General features: G+C 39.7%; 1 protein-coding gene across 1 annotated transcript in view; it reads right to left on the bottom strand.

Annotated features, from left to right (window-relative positions):
* The window catches only part of adgra1a (adhesion G protein-coupled receptor A1a), a 46,055-nt gene extending 32,439 nt beyond the window's left edge, over nucleotides 1–13,616 (bottom strand). The window contains exons 1-3 of the mRNA XM_057825917.1: nucleotides 13,059–13,616; nucleotides 6,429–6,556; nucleotides 6,225–6,348 (exon numbers count right to left, since the gene is read on the bottom strand). Of these exons, the coding sequence (XP_057681900.1) occupies nucleotides 6,225–6,348; nucleotides 6,429–6,556; nucleotides 13,059–13,061 (255 nt within the window). The 5' untranslated portion in view covers nucleotides 13,062–13,616. The remainder of the gene's footprint in view (nucleotides 1–6,224; nucleotides 6,349–6,428; nucleotides 6,557–13,058) is intronic.
* Nucleotides 13,617–14,394: the final 778 nt, after the last annotated feature.

The following is a 14,394-nucleotide window of genomic DNA, read 5'->3' as shown; positions in this document are numbered from 1 at the left end:
TTGAAGACGATCCAACTATCTCCTTCAGCGACAAGGTCTCTAATGTAAATCGATAAAATTTCACATTTGATCCAAAATTTCCGGCTTCCTGTTGGGTTTGGAATATGGGTGCAAGAGACTTTTTGGAGACGTTTTGCACAATGTATCGACTCGCCAAATTTCATCTTTCTACGTTGAAAAAACCTAATAGGAGAGGCCTTTTTGAAAATTTCAAGGGGGCGCCACTGAGCCATTTTGTTAAATTTTTTCATAGATTATAAAAATTTACGCAAAGTTGCGGGTATTTGCAAATTTTGGTGAGTTTTCGTGCATGTTCAGGCCTCCAAATGTAAACTCCAACTGTGAACCGATAAAAATTTCAATTTGATCCAAAATACCCGATTTCCTGTTGGATTTGGAATATGGGTGCAAGAGGCTTTTTTGAGCAGTTAGGCATAAGGTATCTACTCCCCAAATTTCATTGCTCTACGTGAGAGGAGAGGCCTTTTTGAAAATTTTAAGGGTCAAGGGGGCGCCACTGAGCCATTTTTTGACATTTTTTCAAAACGACGCAAGATTATCAAAATTTACGCAAAGCCGCACGTATGGGCAAATTTTGGTGACTTTTTGTGTATGTTCAGGCCTCCAAATTGGCCATTTTCATTTGCCCTGAAAAAATAAATAAATAAATAAACTAGGCCTGCAAGCAGGACTGAACAGGCCCTCGCAACCTAGCGCAACTCGGACGTCACGCAACTCTGACAGTGTGCAGGTCAGGGTGGTGGCAGATCGTCCTCTCTAATCATCTCATTAGAACCTAACATGCTCGAAAGTCGCCTCTTTACATTCACACACCTAAGAGATAAAAACCCCTATTGGAGAGAGTACTACAAAAAAGGAGCGAATAAAGGGTCATCACGGCAACAGACAGAAACATGTGGACATGGGCCGTAAAATAAGTATTTCAAAAGGTCTTGAAACTACAATGATCAACCTGAAAAGACCTGGACATATATTAGAAAAATGAGTGACTTTCTATTGCCACTAGTTGGCGCTGTAGGGTTGATGCAAATGACCCCTACAGGACCCTTCAGAGTATGACTCAACAAGCAAGATGTTTGGCGCAGATATGTTGTAGAAGTTATGACTGTTCAAAACTTGTGGTGAGACGAAATGGCTTCAGTCATTTTCACTTCTCCTGTTGGACTCTTCTGCTTCAACCAAATCTCAGTATTTTTCATCAGGCACCTGAACACATGTCTTATGGCTCCCCTGATGCAGGTTTCAGCTGAATATATTTTTTTCCTTGGAGGAGGAGCCTGTTTAGTAAAAAAAGGCATTTCCTGTTCCCACTAGGGGGCGCTAGGCCTAATGGGTAATGTTTCAATGCACTCATGTTAAGGGTGGGATCCAGCACATACATACCAGATATGAAAAAGATTGAATGTTGTGTCAAGGAGCTATTAGTCTTTTACTGAATTTGTCATTTTGCCGAAAAAATGGCCGACTTTGGCACCACGCCCAGGTCAGACCCAACAATGAAAACGCACCATTCTGAAAATTGTAGATCTCCTATGTCTCCTGAATAGTCTCACCAATTTTGAAGATGATCCAACTAACTCCCTCTGTGACAAGGTCTCAAATGTGCACCCTGTTAATTGATAAAAATGTCACATTCGATCCAAAATACCCGATTTCCGGTTGGGTTTGGAATATGGGTTCAAGAGACTTTTTGGAGCAGTTTTGCACAAGGTATCGACTCTCCAAATTTCATTTCTCTACGTTAAAAAAACCTAATAGGAAACGCCTTTTTGAAAAATTCAAGGGGGCGCCACTGAGCCCTTTTGTTACATTTTTTTGTAACGTCGCAAGATTATCGAAATCCACGCAAAGCCGCATATATGTGCAAAATTTGGTGAGTTTTCGTGCATGTTCAGGCCTCCAAATGTAAACTGTACTACAAATGGATAAAAATTTGACCTTCGATCCAAAATACCCGATTTTCTGTTGGATTTGGAAAATAGGTGCAAAAGACTTTTTGGAGCAGTTTTGCATAAGGTATGGACTCCCCAAATTTCATTGCTCTACGTTGAAAAAACCCAATAGGAAAGGCCTTTTTTAAAACTCCTTTCTGTCGCCACTAGTTGGCGCTGTAGAGTTGATGCAAATGACCCCTACAAGACCCTTCAGGGTATGACTCTCAACAAGCACAGGAAGTTTGGCGCAGATATGTTGTATATCTGCTGAGTTATGACTGTTCAAAGTTTTTTGCATGACAAATTGTTGACGGTCATTTTCACTTTCCTGTTTGGACCCCTCCGCCTCAACAAAACCTCAATATTTTTCATCAGGCACCTGAACACAGGTCTTAAGGCTCCCCTTATTCAGGTTTGAGGTCAACAGATTTTTTTCCCTTGGAGGAGGAACCTGTCTCGTAAAAAAAAGGCATTTCCTGTTCTCACTAGAGGGCGCTAGGCCTAATGGGTAATATTACAATGCACTCATGTTAAGGGTGGGATACCGCACATACATGCCAAATATGAAAAAGATTGAACGTTGTGTCAAGGAACTATTAGTCATTTACTGAATTTGTCATTTTGCCGAAAAAATGGCCGACTTTGACACCACGCCCAGGTCAGACCCGTGAATGAAAACGCACCATTTTAAAAACTTAAGATCTCATATGTCTCATGAACAGTCTCACCAATTTTGAAGATGATCCAACTAACTCCCTTTGCGAAAAGGTCTCAAATGTGCACCCTGTAAATCGATAAAAATTTCATATTTGATCCAAAATAACCGATTTCTTGTTGGGTTTGGAATATGAGTGTAAATGCTTTTTTGGAGCAGTTTTGGACAAGGTATGGACCCCCCAAATTTCATTGCTCTACGCTGACAGACCCTAATGTTATAGGCCAATTTTAAAATTTCAAGGGGGCGCCACTGAGCCATTTTGTTATATTTTTTTGCAACGTTGCAAAATTATCGAAATTTACAATTTTCTGCACATATGTGCAAATTTTGGTGACTTTTCGTGCATGTTCAGGCCTCCAAATTGGCCGTTTTCATTTGCCTTAAAAAAAAAAAAAAAAAAAAAATCCTTTGCAAAACAATAGGGCCTTCGCACGCCTAGTGCTCGGGCCCTAATAATTAAAAAAAATAATAATAATAATCCTTTGCAAAACAGTAGGGCCTTCGCACACTTAGTGCTCCGGCCCTAATTATGTTTTTACCTTTTGATAGAAGGAGTTCAACTGTAGTGCATTCCATAAGATTGTCAATCTTAGTGGACATTAGTGGTGTCAACAATAATCGATGCGGCGATGCATCCCGATGCGGGGCATTGACGATTCGATTCGATGCGGGCAACAAGCTGTATCGATTCAGCGCATTTTAAAATATATAAGTACGTTCAAAAATCTTCCCAGCGCAATTCTGGTGATGCAACGTATTTGGTTTCCCCATTTGTATTATTATTCTCATGTTTCATTTTTTACACACTGCATAATTCTGGTCTAATTCTGGTTTCCCACCAACCTCATAGAAGCCAAAATGTCTCCAGATGTCTGCTTTCAATGTCTTAGGTGCATCAATAATCTTTCTCGCTCCCTCTTTCTCCGCTTCAGCCATTGTTATGTTATGTCCTATCTCTTAGAGGTTAGATCTTGTGCCCGAACCCGATTAACATTTTGGGCCCAAAATGTTAAGCATTCACGTTTGGGTTGGGTCGGGCAGGGCCGGGCCGCCGCGCCGGACTAATGGTAAATGAATTTTTTTTTTTTTAAAAATGAGATAAAACCTGAGAGCAGGCTCTCTGTATTGTGCATTGGCTTGTGCACGCACATGAACGCAGTGGCGCCGCCCGCTTTTTCTTCTTCTCTTCCACTGTGGCGCTTGCGATTCGTTACGAAAGACATTTTTATTTATGCACACAAAGGCAACACAAATGTGATCCTTTTGAATCTTCTCCTCTGTCTGTCTGCAAAATCGCATGTTTTTTTATATTAAACTTTCCCAGTGTTATTTCGTTGTGTAAATGCTTTTATAATGATCATAAAAATATGTAGACTATTAAAACATTAAGAAAACTTGTGTTTTTTCTGCCAACTCAAAGAAATGAAAATAAATTGCTGCTGCTGCGTTTTTTTTTTCGCGTCACTCCAAGCCGGGTCGGGCTTCAATACCAGCGGGCCGTGTTGGGTCGGGCTGGATTTTTTTAGGCCTGATCTAACCTCTACTATCTCTGTGCTCTCTCAATTGCAAAACCTTGATATTTCCTCATGTTGAAACAGATTGTTATGGCTGCTAAAATGCTGCTGCACCTCATTTTAAATGTATTATTTTTTATTGTTATGTGGTAGTTACTGATTGCATTTCTAAGTTGATTGCACATATATAGTGGGCGAGGCCTACATTTTACTTTTGTTCGACATTGCAATTTAGTTGATGTTTTGTTTGCAACTGAATTGATCCCTGGATTGATTTTGCGATAAAGATGCTGCTGCACTACAATATTTTCTTTGTCGTTTTCTTTAATATTTACTTGAATATTTTTATTGATGGGTCGTTGTGACTGAAATACAGTGACTGTTATTACTGATTTTGCACAGGAGTTCAGATGTTGCACTGTGTGAAAGGGTGCTACTGTGTGTTAAAAAAAAAAAAGAGAGAAAGCCCTGGGCTCATTCAAAGCAACAATTAAATGCTGTGATCATTTTTTTTTTTTTTTTTTTTTTTAAATATATACATCTGAAAGTATTTTCATTTGACCTTAACCAGGAGTGACACAAGAGCCAATAAAAAGTTGTTTAATGTCTGACCGCTTGTGTTGCCTCATGATTCACGAAAAATATGCTTTGCTTTAGAATTTTAATGCATCCCAGGCTTTAAGGCATCGCGATGCATTGCCGAATCGAACCGAATCGTGACCCTCTGAATCGAATCGAATCGTGGCCCTCCGAATCGTAATCGAATCGAATCGTGAGGGCAGTGCCGATGCACACCTCTAGTGGACATGTTGTCTAATATGTCAAACTTAAAGATATTGTCGACAAACAGGGCAACGCCTCCTCTCCCTTTGCTAGTTCTGTTCATACTTGCAATATTGTAAGTTTCATATCAATGCCTTGTGCGTCGGTAGCTGCTTTGTTTTCACATTTTTCAACCAGATGTCTTATCTCGGTGTCCTTGGCTGGTTCTAAGAACATCGAGTGTAAAGTACTTTCTTACATGGTTGTGAACTGTGTATCAGGAATGTTTTCAGCTAGTCTAGGAGCTATTCTTACAAAAAAAAAAATCATTGTAGGGTTGTACAGTAGGTGTTTTGCCGCCCCGGGTCGTTGGAGCTGCACCAGCACGGGTCCAGCGGTTCGGCTGGCGTGATTCCGGCAATCTAAGATGTCAGATTCCTTCACACCGTATATCTTGAAATCGGTAATCGGCACAAGTCTACTCAGTCCACACAATAGGCGAAATTGGAGAAAATTTTGGACTTGGACATGGTTGTGCAAACACAGTAATTGCATAGTTGCCAAAAAAATGGTATTGCCGCCACGTTGCACAAAGTCACGGATAATAGTGCTGCTGCACCTCATGGTGCTAACATAAGCTCCCTTTAGTTTAGCAATCTACTCGGGGAGAGCACTTTAGCTCAACAATGACCACTTCTACTTCTTCAGCTACTTCAACTTTCATAACATGCACACAACCTTTTACTTGCGGCTAATACATTTAAAATAAGTTGAATCAACTTTAGTAAAAACACAGCTTCATTTATCCTGGACACAAATGGCATCCAATTAAAAAAATGACCCAGTTACTCATTATTTGAGTATTCTTTTCACAGAATACTTTTTTACTTGCACTTGAATACATTTTTTGGATGACTACTTTTACTTGAGTAACATTAAATTGAAGTAACGCTACTCTTAATTGATCAAAATTTAAGGCTACCCTACGCACCGCTGATAATATATCATGTTTTGAATAATAATAAAGAGTAATAACAATAATATTTTGGACTTTTTTGTGGCGTACATAAATATTAACCATGGGGATCATTTTGGCAAATACAAGGCGAGAGACAAATACAAAACTAGATATTTCTCAAACTGTACGATTTAGCTCCGGATGACTTGCCAAGGACTTTTAAGCAAAGGTGCTACTGCAAATAAATATTGACATTTGTTAAATACATTGTTGATCTCTTTATGGTAGAATAAGGAAAGTATGGTAATTCAACTTACAATTTGACACAGAAAAGGGACGTTGATCTGATTAATGCCTCCAGCAAACACACCAAATGTCAGTCCCGTGTGAAACAAAAAGTTGAGAAGTGTGTGCCAGCCATTTCTGCTGATGCGGATCACGCTGGAAAAAACGTAGCAACAAAAACGGTGTAAATGTAATGACAATAAACATGATTATGATGATTATTACATGATTCGTACCTATAATGGACTATATATGTCATGATGGAGACCAGCAGACACAGCAGCATGACAGCTGTGCAGGCATACACCACTGGATGCAGGTAATCCTCAGGATATGGTGGGAAAGGCAGCACTCTCTTCAGATCCTGAAGTCAAATGTATCCAACTCAATCAAAGGCATGTTGTCAAATCCATTTAAAATGATTCAGCCCAGCCTTCCCATTTAAATTGGATTTGACGCCATCAATGGCAGTAAACATGTTCAAAGATTTAGCTTTTAGAAATGAGAAAAATTATAGTTGTCCTGATCCTGTCCTGAGTTTGAATCACCTGAATTTGAGGACCTGCCAATACCTAGTACCGATCCGATATCGCGACAATTCATTTATTAATATATTGGAAAACATAATTTGGGGGGTTTTCTTTGGCAAAATATTTGTCCATCTTGATTATTTTGTTGCTTTATAGCTATTTAAAAAAATCTTAAAAACATTATTTTTTTCCACCAGATTCCGATCTTCTTAAAATATTGCATATTATGGACATATACATACAGTGCTGGCCAAAAGTATTGCCATCCCTGCAATTCTGTCAGATAATGCTCAATTTCTCCCAGTAAATGATTGCAATTACAAATGCTTTGGTAGTAATATCTTCATTGATTTTGCTTGCAATGAAAAAACACAAAAGAGAATGGGGAAAAAAATTAAAACATTATCATGTTACACAAAACTCCAAAAATGAGCCAGACAAAAGTATTGGCACCCTTTGAAAAATCATGTGATGCTTCGCTAATTTGTGTAATTATCAGCACCTGTTACTTTCCTGTGGCACCTAACAGGTGGTGGCAATAACTAAATCACACGTGCAGCTAGATAAAATGGATTAAAGTTGACTCTATCTCTTTCCTGTGTCCTTGTGTGTACCACATTGAGCATGGAGAAAAGAAAGAAGTCCAAAGAACTGTCTGAGGACTTGAGAAGCAATTGTGACGAAGCATGGGCAATCTCAAGGCTACAAGTCCATCTCCAAAGACCTGAATGTTGCTGTGTCTACCGTGTGCAGTGTCATCAATAAGTGCAAAGCCCACGGCACTGTGGCTAACCTCCCTAGATGTGGACGGAAAAAAAAAATTGATGAGAGGTTTTAATGAAAGATTGTGTGGATGGTGAATAAAGAACCTTGACTAACATCCAAACAAGTTCAAGCTGTTCCGCAGTCCGAGGGTACAACAGTGTCAACCCGTATTGTCCGTCGGCGTCTGAATGAAAAGGGACTCTATGGTAGGATACCCAGGAAGACCCCACTTCTGACCCAGAGACATAAAAAAGCCGGGCTGGAGTTAGCCAAAACTTATCTGAGAAAGCTAAAAACGTTTTCGAAGAATGTTCTCTGGTCAGATGAGACAAAAGTAGACCTTTTTGGGAAAAGGCATCAACATAGAGTTCACAGGGAAAAAAATGAGGCCTTCAAAGAAAAGAACACCGTCCCCACAGTCAAACATGGCCGATGTTTTTGGGTTGCTTTGCTAACTCTGGCACTGGACTGCTTGACCGTGTGATTGGCATTATGAAGTATGAAGACTACCAACAAATTTTGCAGTATAATGTAGAGCCCAGTGTGAGAAAGCTGGGTCTCCCTCAGAGGTCATGGGTCTTCCAGCAGGACAATGACCCACAACACACTTCAAGAAGCACTAGAAAATGTTTTGAGAGAAAGCACTGAAGACATTAATGAGTCTAGACCTGAATTCCACAGAACAATTGTGGAGGGATCTGAAAATGGCACCCTTCAAATCTCAGAGACCCTGGAGCAGTTGGACAAAGAAGAATGGTCTAAAATTCCAGCAGAGGATTGTAAGAAACTCATTGATGGATACCAGAAGTAGTTGTTCGCAGTTATTTTGTCTAAAGGTTATGCTACCAAGTATTAGGCTGAGGGTGCCAATACTTTTGTCTGGCCCATTTTTGGAGTTTTGAGTAAAGTGATAATGGTTTTTAAAAAATCATTCTCTTTTGTGTTTTTTCATTTCAAGCAAAATCAATGAAGATATTACTACCAAAGCATTTGAAATTTGCAATAATTTTCTGGGAGAAAATTAGCATTATCTGACAGAATTGCAGGCGTGCCAATACTTTTGGCCAGCACTGTATGTTTTTTGTTGTTTTTTTGTTTCTGTCATCTTTTTCAGCCAATTCCGACTGAAAAATGACATGCCGAATCTTTATACCTCTAGGTTATTTTGTTGCTTGAAGGCATAGACAGAGTTTGACTTTTGTGTGTGTTGGGTGGGGGGCATGTTGATGACCCCGAAATGTCAGCAATAAAATTACCCCGCAACATACATTATATTGTGGCTCCCCTGCTCCACAGGGGTTCAGCACCTGCCGACAATTGACCCATCCGGCCACACCAGGTGGCATGTCACCCACCAAGGCGTTCTCCCCAACACATAAAAAGGGAGAATTTGTGAGAGGGTTGAGTTAAAAGGGAGCTGCCCCGTGAAGAGACGAGAGAGGCATTCGACCGCGTGGCCGCGATGCCATATGACGGAAATCTTGGTTTGTTTTGCTTGTTGATTGTTGCCTTTTTTGCTTTTGTTTGAATGAAAGTCAGCCACAAGCAACCAGCATGTTCGTAGCCTCCCACCTGCCTGTCTTTCCTTCCGAACCCGACATTTACAATATGTATATATGTATACTGTATATGTTTATACAGTGGTACCGCTACATACGAAGTGAATTCGTTCCAGGACCTGGTTTGTAAGTCGAAATTGTCGCATGTGGAGCGGGATTTTCCCATAAGAATACTGTACATTATAATTCCATTAATTCGTTCCACAGCCCAAAAACCTTCGCTAAATCCTTCATAAATACTGCAGTACAATCACAAATAGCATTACACTTAGCAAAACAAATAAATTATGAATACAATCCAGAATAACAATATAAAAGCAATAATAATGTAACGAACTTAGAAATATTACAAGCATGTCCCACTGGCGGGAGGACCCGGGGACGACCCAGGACATACTGGAGAGACTATGTCTCTCGGCTGGCCTGGGAACGCCTGGGGATCCCGCCGGAGAAGCTGGTTAAAGTGGCTGGGGAGAGACAAGTCTGGGCGTCCCTGCTAAAGCTACTGCCCCCACAACTGGACTCCGGATTAAGCGGTAGATAATTGATGGATGGATGGAAGATACTGTAAGTATTTAACTCACAATTTTTTTTTTTCTATAGCGCATTAGCATCAGAGAAATTAAAGACAAAGTTAAGTCATTTGTCAGCTTCATCTGAATCGGTATTCTGAACAGATTCAATTGAGAAGAGCATGCCTCAATACAGAGGAGAAATTAGCATCCATTTGGAATGCTATCCATTACAATGGCGGACTGAACAACTAGGTTCACCCAGTGTGCTACTTTTATAGTACACAAATATCTATGCTACCTTGCTATAATCAGCGTTACATGCTAATTAGAACCTCCTTTAATGAGGGAATACACCTAATAATGAATAGGACAGGAAGAGGGAAGTCATATTTGGATATGAGCAACGTGCGCACGCGCGCACATACTCGGCGCAGAAGGAAATTTATGCAGCGCACAAAATAAAATTCAACAGAAACATATTGTAGTGTCACTAGGGCTATTGTTGGCGCCGCAGTGATGTGTCGGTGTGTGCGTGCACTCGATACGGCGCGACGCTCCTATTGGTGCGTTCGATACAGCGACGCGACGCTCCTGTTGGTGCGTTCAATACGGAAAGTCTTGGCTCCCATTGGTGGGTTACTACACCACGATTGTGTATAGCTGTGTGGTGCATTACCGGAGTGGGTACCGAGAAAAATAAAGGTTGAAAAGTGAGCTAGACTCCTGTGCTGATTTACTGAAACATCATTCAACCACCAATTTCTGTAAGCACTACAGTATTAATTTCAGAACTGATATAATCTAGTTAATTAGACAATCAAAATTGTTTTCTGTACCATTTTGTAACGTAACTCAATGAACAACAGGTGTCTAGCCAATAATACGATACAGTTCACTTTGCTTACACTATGCAGCAAATCACAGCATTGACAGTGTTGTGCTCTGCCCATATACGCGCCATGCAGGTTAACTAGTTAACAACAGTTGGGCGGAGTTGACGCAAATGCTAACCCCTTATCATGGTGAAAGGAACGGGCAGCGATACTATACTCATCAAGCCAAAGTAAAAAAGAAATCTGTAGTTCTTTTCAGATGGAATGACTGTCGGGGTATGTGCAAATAGAAGAACAAACTAAGAAATATATTTTTTTTTTTTCTTAAAAACCTGTCCCATATAGCTTCTTAGGTACGGAGAACCGCAAACTTGAGTGTCTTTTATTGTCTGAACAGTTTTAATTTGGGAGCTTGATATACTCCCATTTTGGTTGTCCATTATGTTTTATTTATTAACTTACTCATGCCACAATTGGACCTACCCAGGCTCTTCCTACCACTCTTCCTATGGTTAAAGCAGGACTCTCACGTATAACATACAGTGTATCACAAAAGTGAGTACACCCCTCGCATTTCTGTAGATATTTAAGTATATCTTGTCATGGGACAGCACTGACAAAATGACACTTTGACACAATGAAAAGTAATCTGTGTGCAGCTCATATAGGCTAATAGAGTTAATTTATTATTTGCGAGTCTTGCGGTTAAGTAGTGTATAGTATCCAGTGGTAATACTCATATCCAATGTTCTCTCTAATTTTTCATGTGTCTGAGCAGACACAAGCTCTTTGAGCACACTGAGGACCACTGTGAGCAACATCAGATGTGTACTCGCAATTTTCATTAGTTTACCTTTAGTATAATTGATTTTCCCAATTAAAATGAAAAAGACAAAAAAATCTCATTCTTGAGATGTGTACTACAGTGTATCACAAAAGTGAGTACACCCTTCGCATTTATGCAGATATTTAAGTATATCTTTTCATGGGACAACACTGACAAAATGATACTTTGACGCAATGAAAAGTAGTCTGTGTGCAGCTCATATAGGCTAATAGAGTTAATTTATTTTCCCCTTAAAATAACTCAAAATATAACCATTAATATCTTAACCCCTGGCAACAAAAGTGAGTACACCCCTTTGAAAAAAACGTACATCCCTGAATGTCCAAGTTGAGTACTGCTTGTCATTTTCCCTCCAAAATGTCATGTGACTTGTTACAGGAGTGCTGTCAGCATTGCTGCAGAGATTGAAGGGGTGGGGGGGTCAGCCTGTTAGTGCTCAGACCATATGCCGCACTCTACATCAAATTGGTGGGCATGACTGTCACCCCAGGAGACGGGGTTAAGACAGTGCACAAGAAAGCCCGCCCGGCTCATCAGACTATAGGACATGGTTCCAGTAATCCATGTGCTTTGTTGACATGTCTTCAGCAAACTGTTTGCGGGCTCTCTTGTGTACCATCTTCAGAAGAGGCTTCCTCCTGAGGTGATAGCCAATGCACACCAATTTCATGTAGAGTGCGGCGTATGGTCTGAGCGGTAATAGGGTGACCCCCCCCCCCCCCCCCCCTTCAATCTCTGCAGCAATGCTGACAGCACTCCTGTAACGAGTCACATAACATTTTGGACGGAAAATGACAAGCAGTACTCAACTTGGACATTCAGGGATGTACGTTTTTTTCAAAGGGGTGTACTCACTTTTGTTGCCAGGGGTTTAGATATTAATGGTTATATTTTGAGTTATTTTAAGGGGAAAATAAATTAACTCTATTAGCCTATGTGAGCTGCACACAGACTACTTTTCATTGCGTCAAAGTATCATTTTGTCAGTGTTGTCCCATGAAAAGATATACTTAAATATCCGCATACATGTGAAGGGTGTACTCACTTTTGTGATACACTGTAGTACACATCTCAAGAATGAGATTTTTTTGTCTTTTTCATTTTAATTGGGTAAAATCAATTATACTAAAGGTAAACTAATGAAAATTGCGAGTACACATCTGATGTTGCTCACAGTGGTCCTCAGTGTGCTCAAGGAGCTTGTGTCTGCTCAGACACATGAAAAATTAGAGGGAACATTGGATATGAGTATTACAACTGGATACTATACACTACTTAACCGCAAGACTCGCATGCAATTAAGCGTGATTAAACATTTTAACCATATATTTAAAGACTTAAACATTTTTGTTGCACCAAAGAAACGAAGATATGGAAGTCCATTTGCAACCCAGCTCTTTGAACAATAAACTTACCTGTTTTTATTTCTGAACAGGAATTTTATTTTATATTTATATATTTTTTTGGAACAGGAAAATAACAGGAGAATCGACTATACAGCCTGTCTTCCACCTGCGTGTCTGTAATGGTCAACCGATCCATATTAGGCTGGTAAATGCATCATATATAAGCCACATAAACTAACATTTAATAGTAGCTACTGTATGAAAAATGAAAATGAACATTCTTTAATTTCATGACAATTGTCTCCGTACATTTCACATCGCGACCAGCACAAACCAGCATAAATACAAACACACATGCTGTTAGTACCCCCCCCCCCCCCCCCCCCCTATATTTGGGAGTAAATCACGGTTGACAAAATTTTCATGTTGTAGATGCTAAAGGATAAGAGTGGCTGACTGATAATTACTTACCATTTGCCGATGGGGAGTCACACTTGTAAAACTATGTTCTCTCCGTCTCCTGCGACTTTAGTGCCACACTGACGACCCCACGAGTTGAAAACAAGATTTAAAACAAGAACAAAAAAACTACATCTATATATTGTTTCGATGTCGAGGTGAGATATGCAGGCGGGTCACAGGGATGGTCATCCTCTGACTCAGCCAAGTGCGTCTCCATTTGCACGGCCTCAACTGGCAAACGCTTGCAAGAGCTTCGACTACTACCGAGTGACGTCAAACAATGGGCCGAACCGAGGTAAAAATAAATAAAGAATTGTGGATGTTAGAGGGGGGGAGAAGAACTGTCCATGTCGGCTGTGTACTGATGCTCATTTTCAAACCAGAATTCCACCTGCCATTTTGACTATTACTTCCTGCAAATACGGCTGCGGTGTAAAATAACGGTATGGAAGAAGCACCTCATTTGTGTTTTTTCGAGATTCAGGTCGGTGAAGATAGCGTGACGAGCTTGCCGAATGACGCTTGACCTCATCTGACAGTCACGAGTTAATTTTAGAGTATTTTAGCCATCTTGAATTTATCCCGTTGGGAGGAGGTGCCTTGGATCAGTGGGTGTCATGTCATATAAATTTAACATAATATGCTCTGTTGTTGTTGTTTTTAACAATTAAAACCATCTTATTAAAATTATACATATATCAATTTGTTGTCACAATATTTTCTTCGTTTATTTACACCAAGGACGTAGGTTTGGTCTTAACATTGGTAGGGACGATATGACATCACCTGCATAGGCTATACACTTTTTGCCAGGGACGGGACATTCTTAATGATCAATGCAAAATAAATCTGTATTGACTTATACTTTTATGTGTATTTATTCAGCCTACACTGTTTAATTCGAACTTTTGTTTCAAACAATCACTAAAGAAACATTTTCAAAACTTACAGAAAAAATGTCCGGATTTAATGAGCAAATTTGATTTGCATTATTTGAACATAAATTATATTAACATACACAATAAATACAAGCTTGTAATTATCTCTTAACTAACCTGGAATGCAAAAAAAAAAAAAAAAAAAAAAAACATTTGTCTTAAGACCACTCAACATTGTCTAACTAAATTTAATATAACTCAAAAAACTTCTTTGTCAGGGATTAACAAATATAAATCCTTCAGGTAAAACACTTCAGCTTTTGTCCTCAAGCACAGCCAAATTCAACAACAACACAAAAATAGAAAGCCACAGTCGGCTGCTTTAAGACCACATAAATCAAATAAAAAGTAAAATTGGGGAGATGGGGTAAAACTCGGTTCACTACATTTCTCGCAGTTTAATTAAT

The sequence above is a fragment of the Corythoichthys intestinalis genome, chromosome 21 (genome assembly GCF_030265065.1).
Source record: "Corythoichthys intestinalis isolate RoL2023-P3 chromosome 21, ASM3026506v1, whole genome shotgun sequence".
NCBI lineage: Eukaryota > Metazoa > Chordata > Actinopteri > Syngnathiformes > Syngnathidae > Corythoichthys > Corythoichthys intestinalis.
Note: the sequence above shows the minus strand (reverse complement) of the source record. Positions and strands in the feature narration are given on the sequence as shown.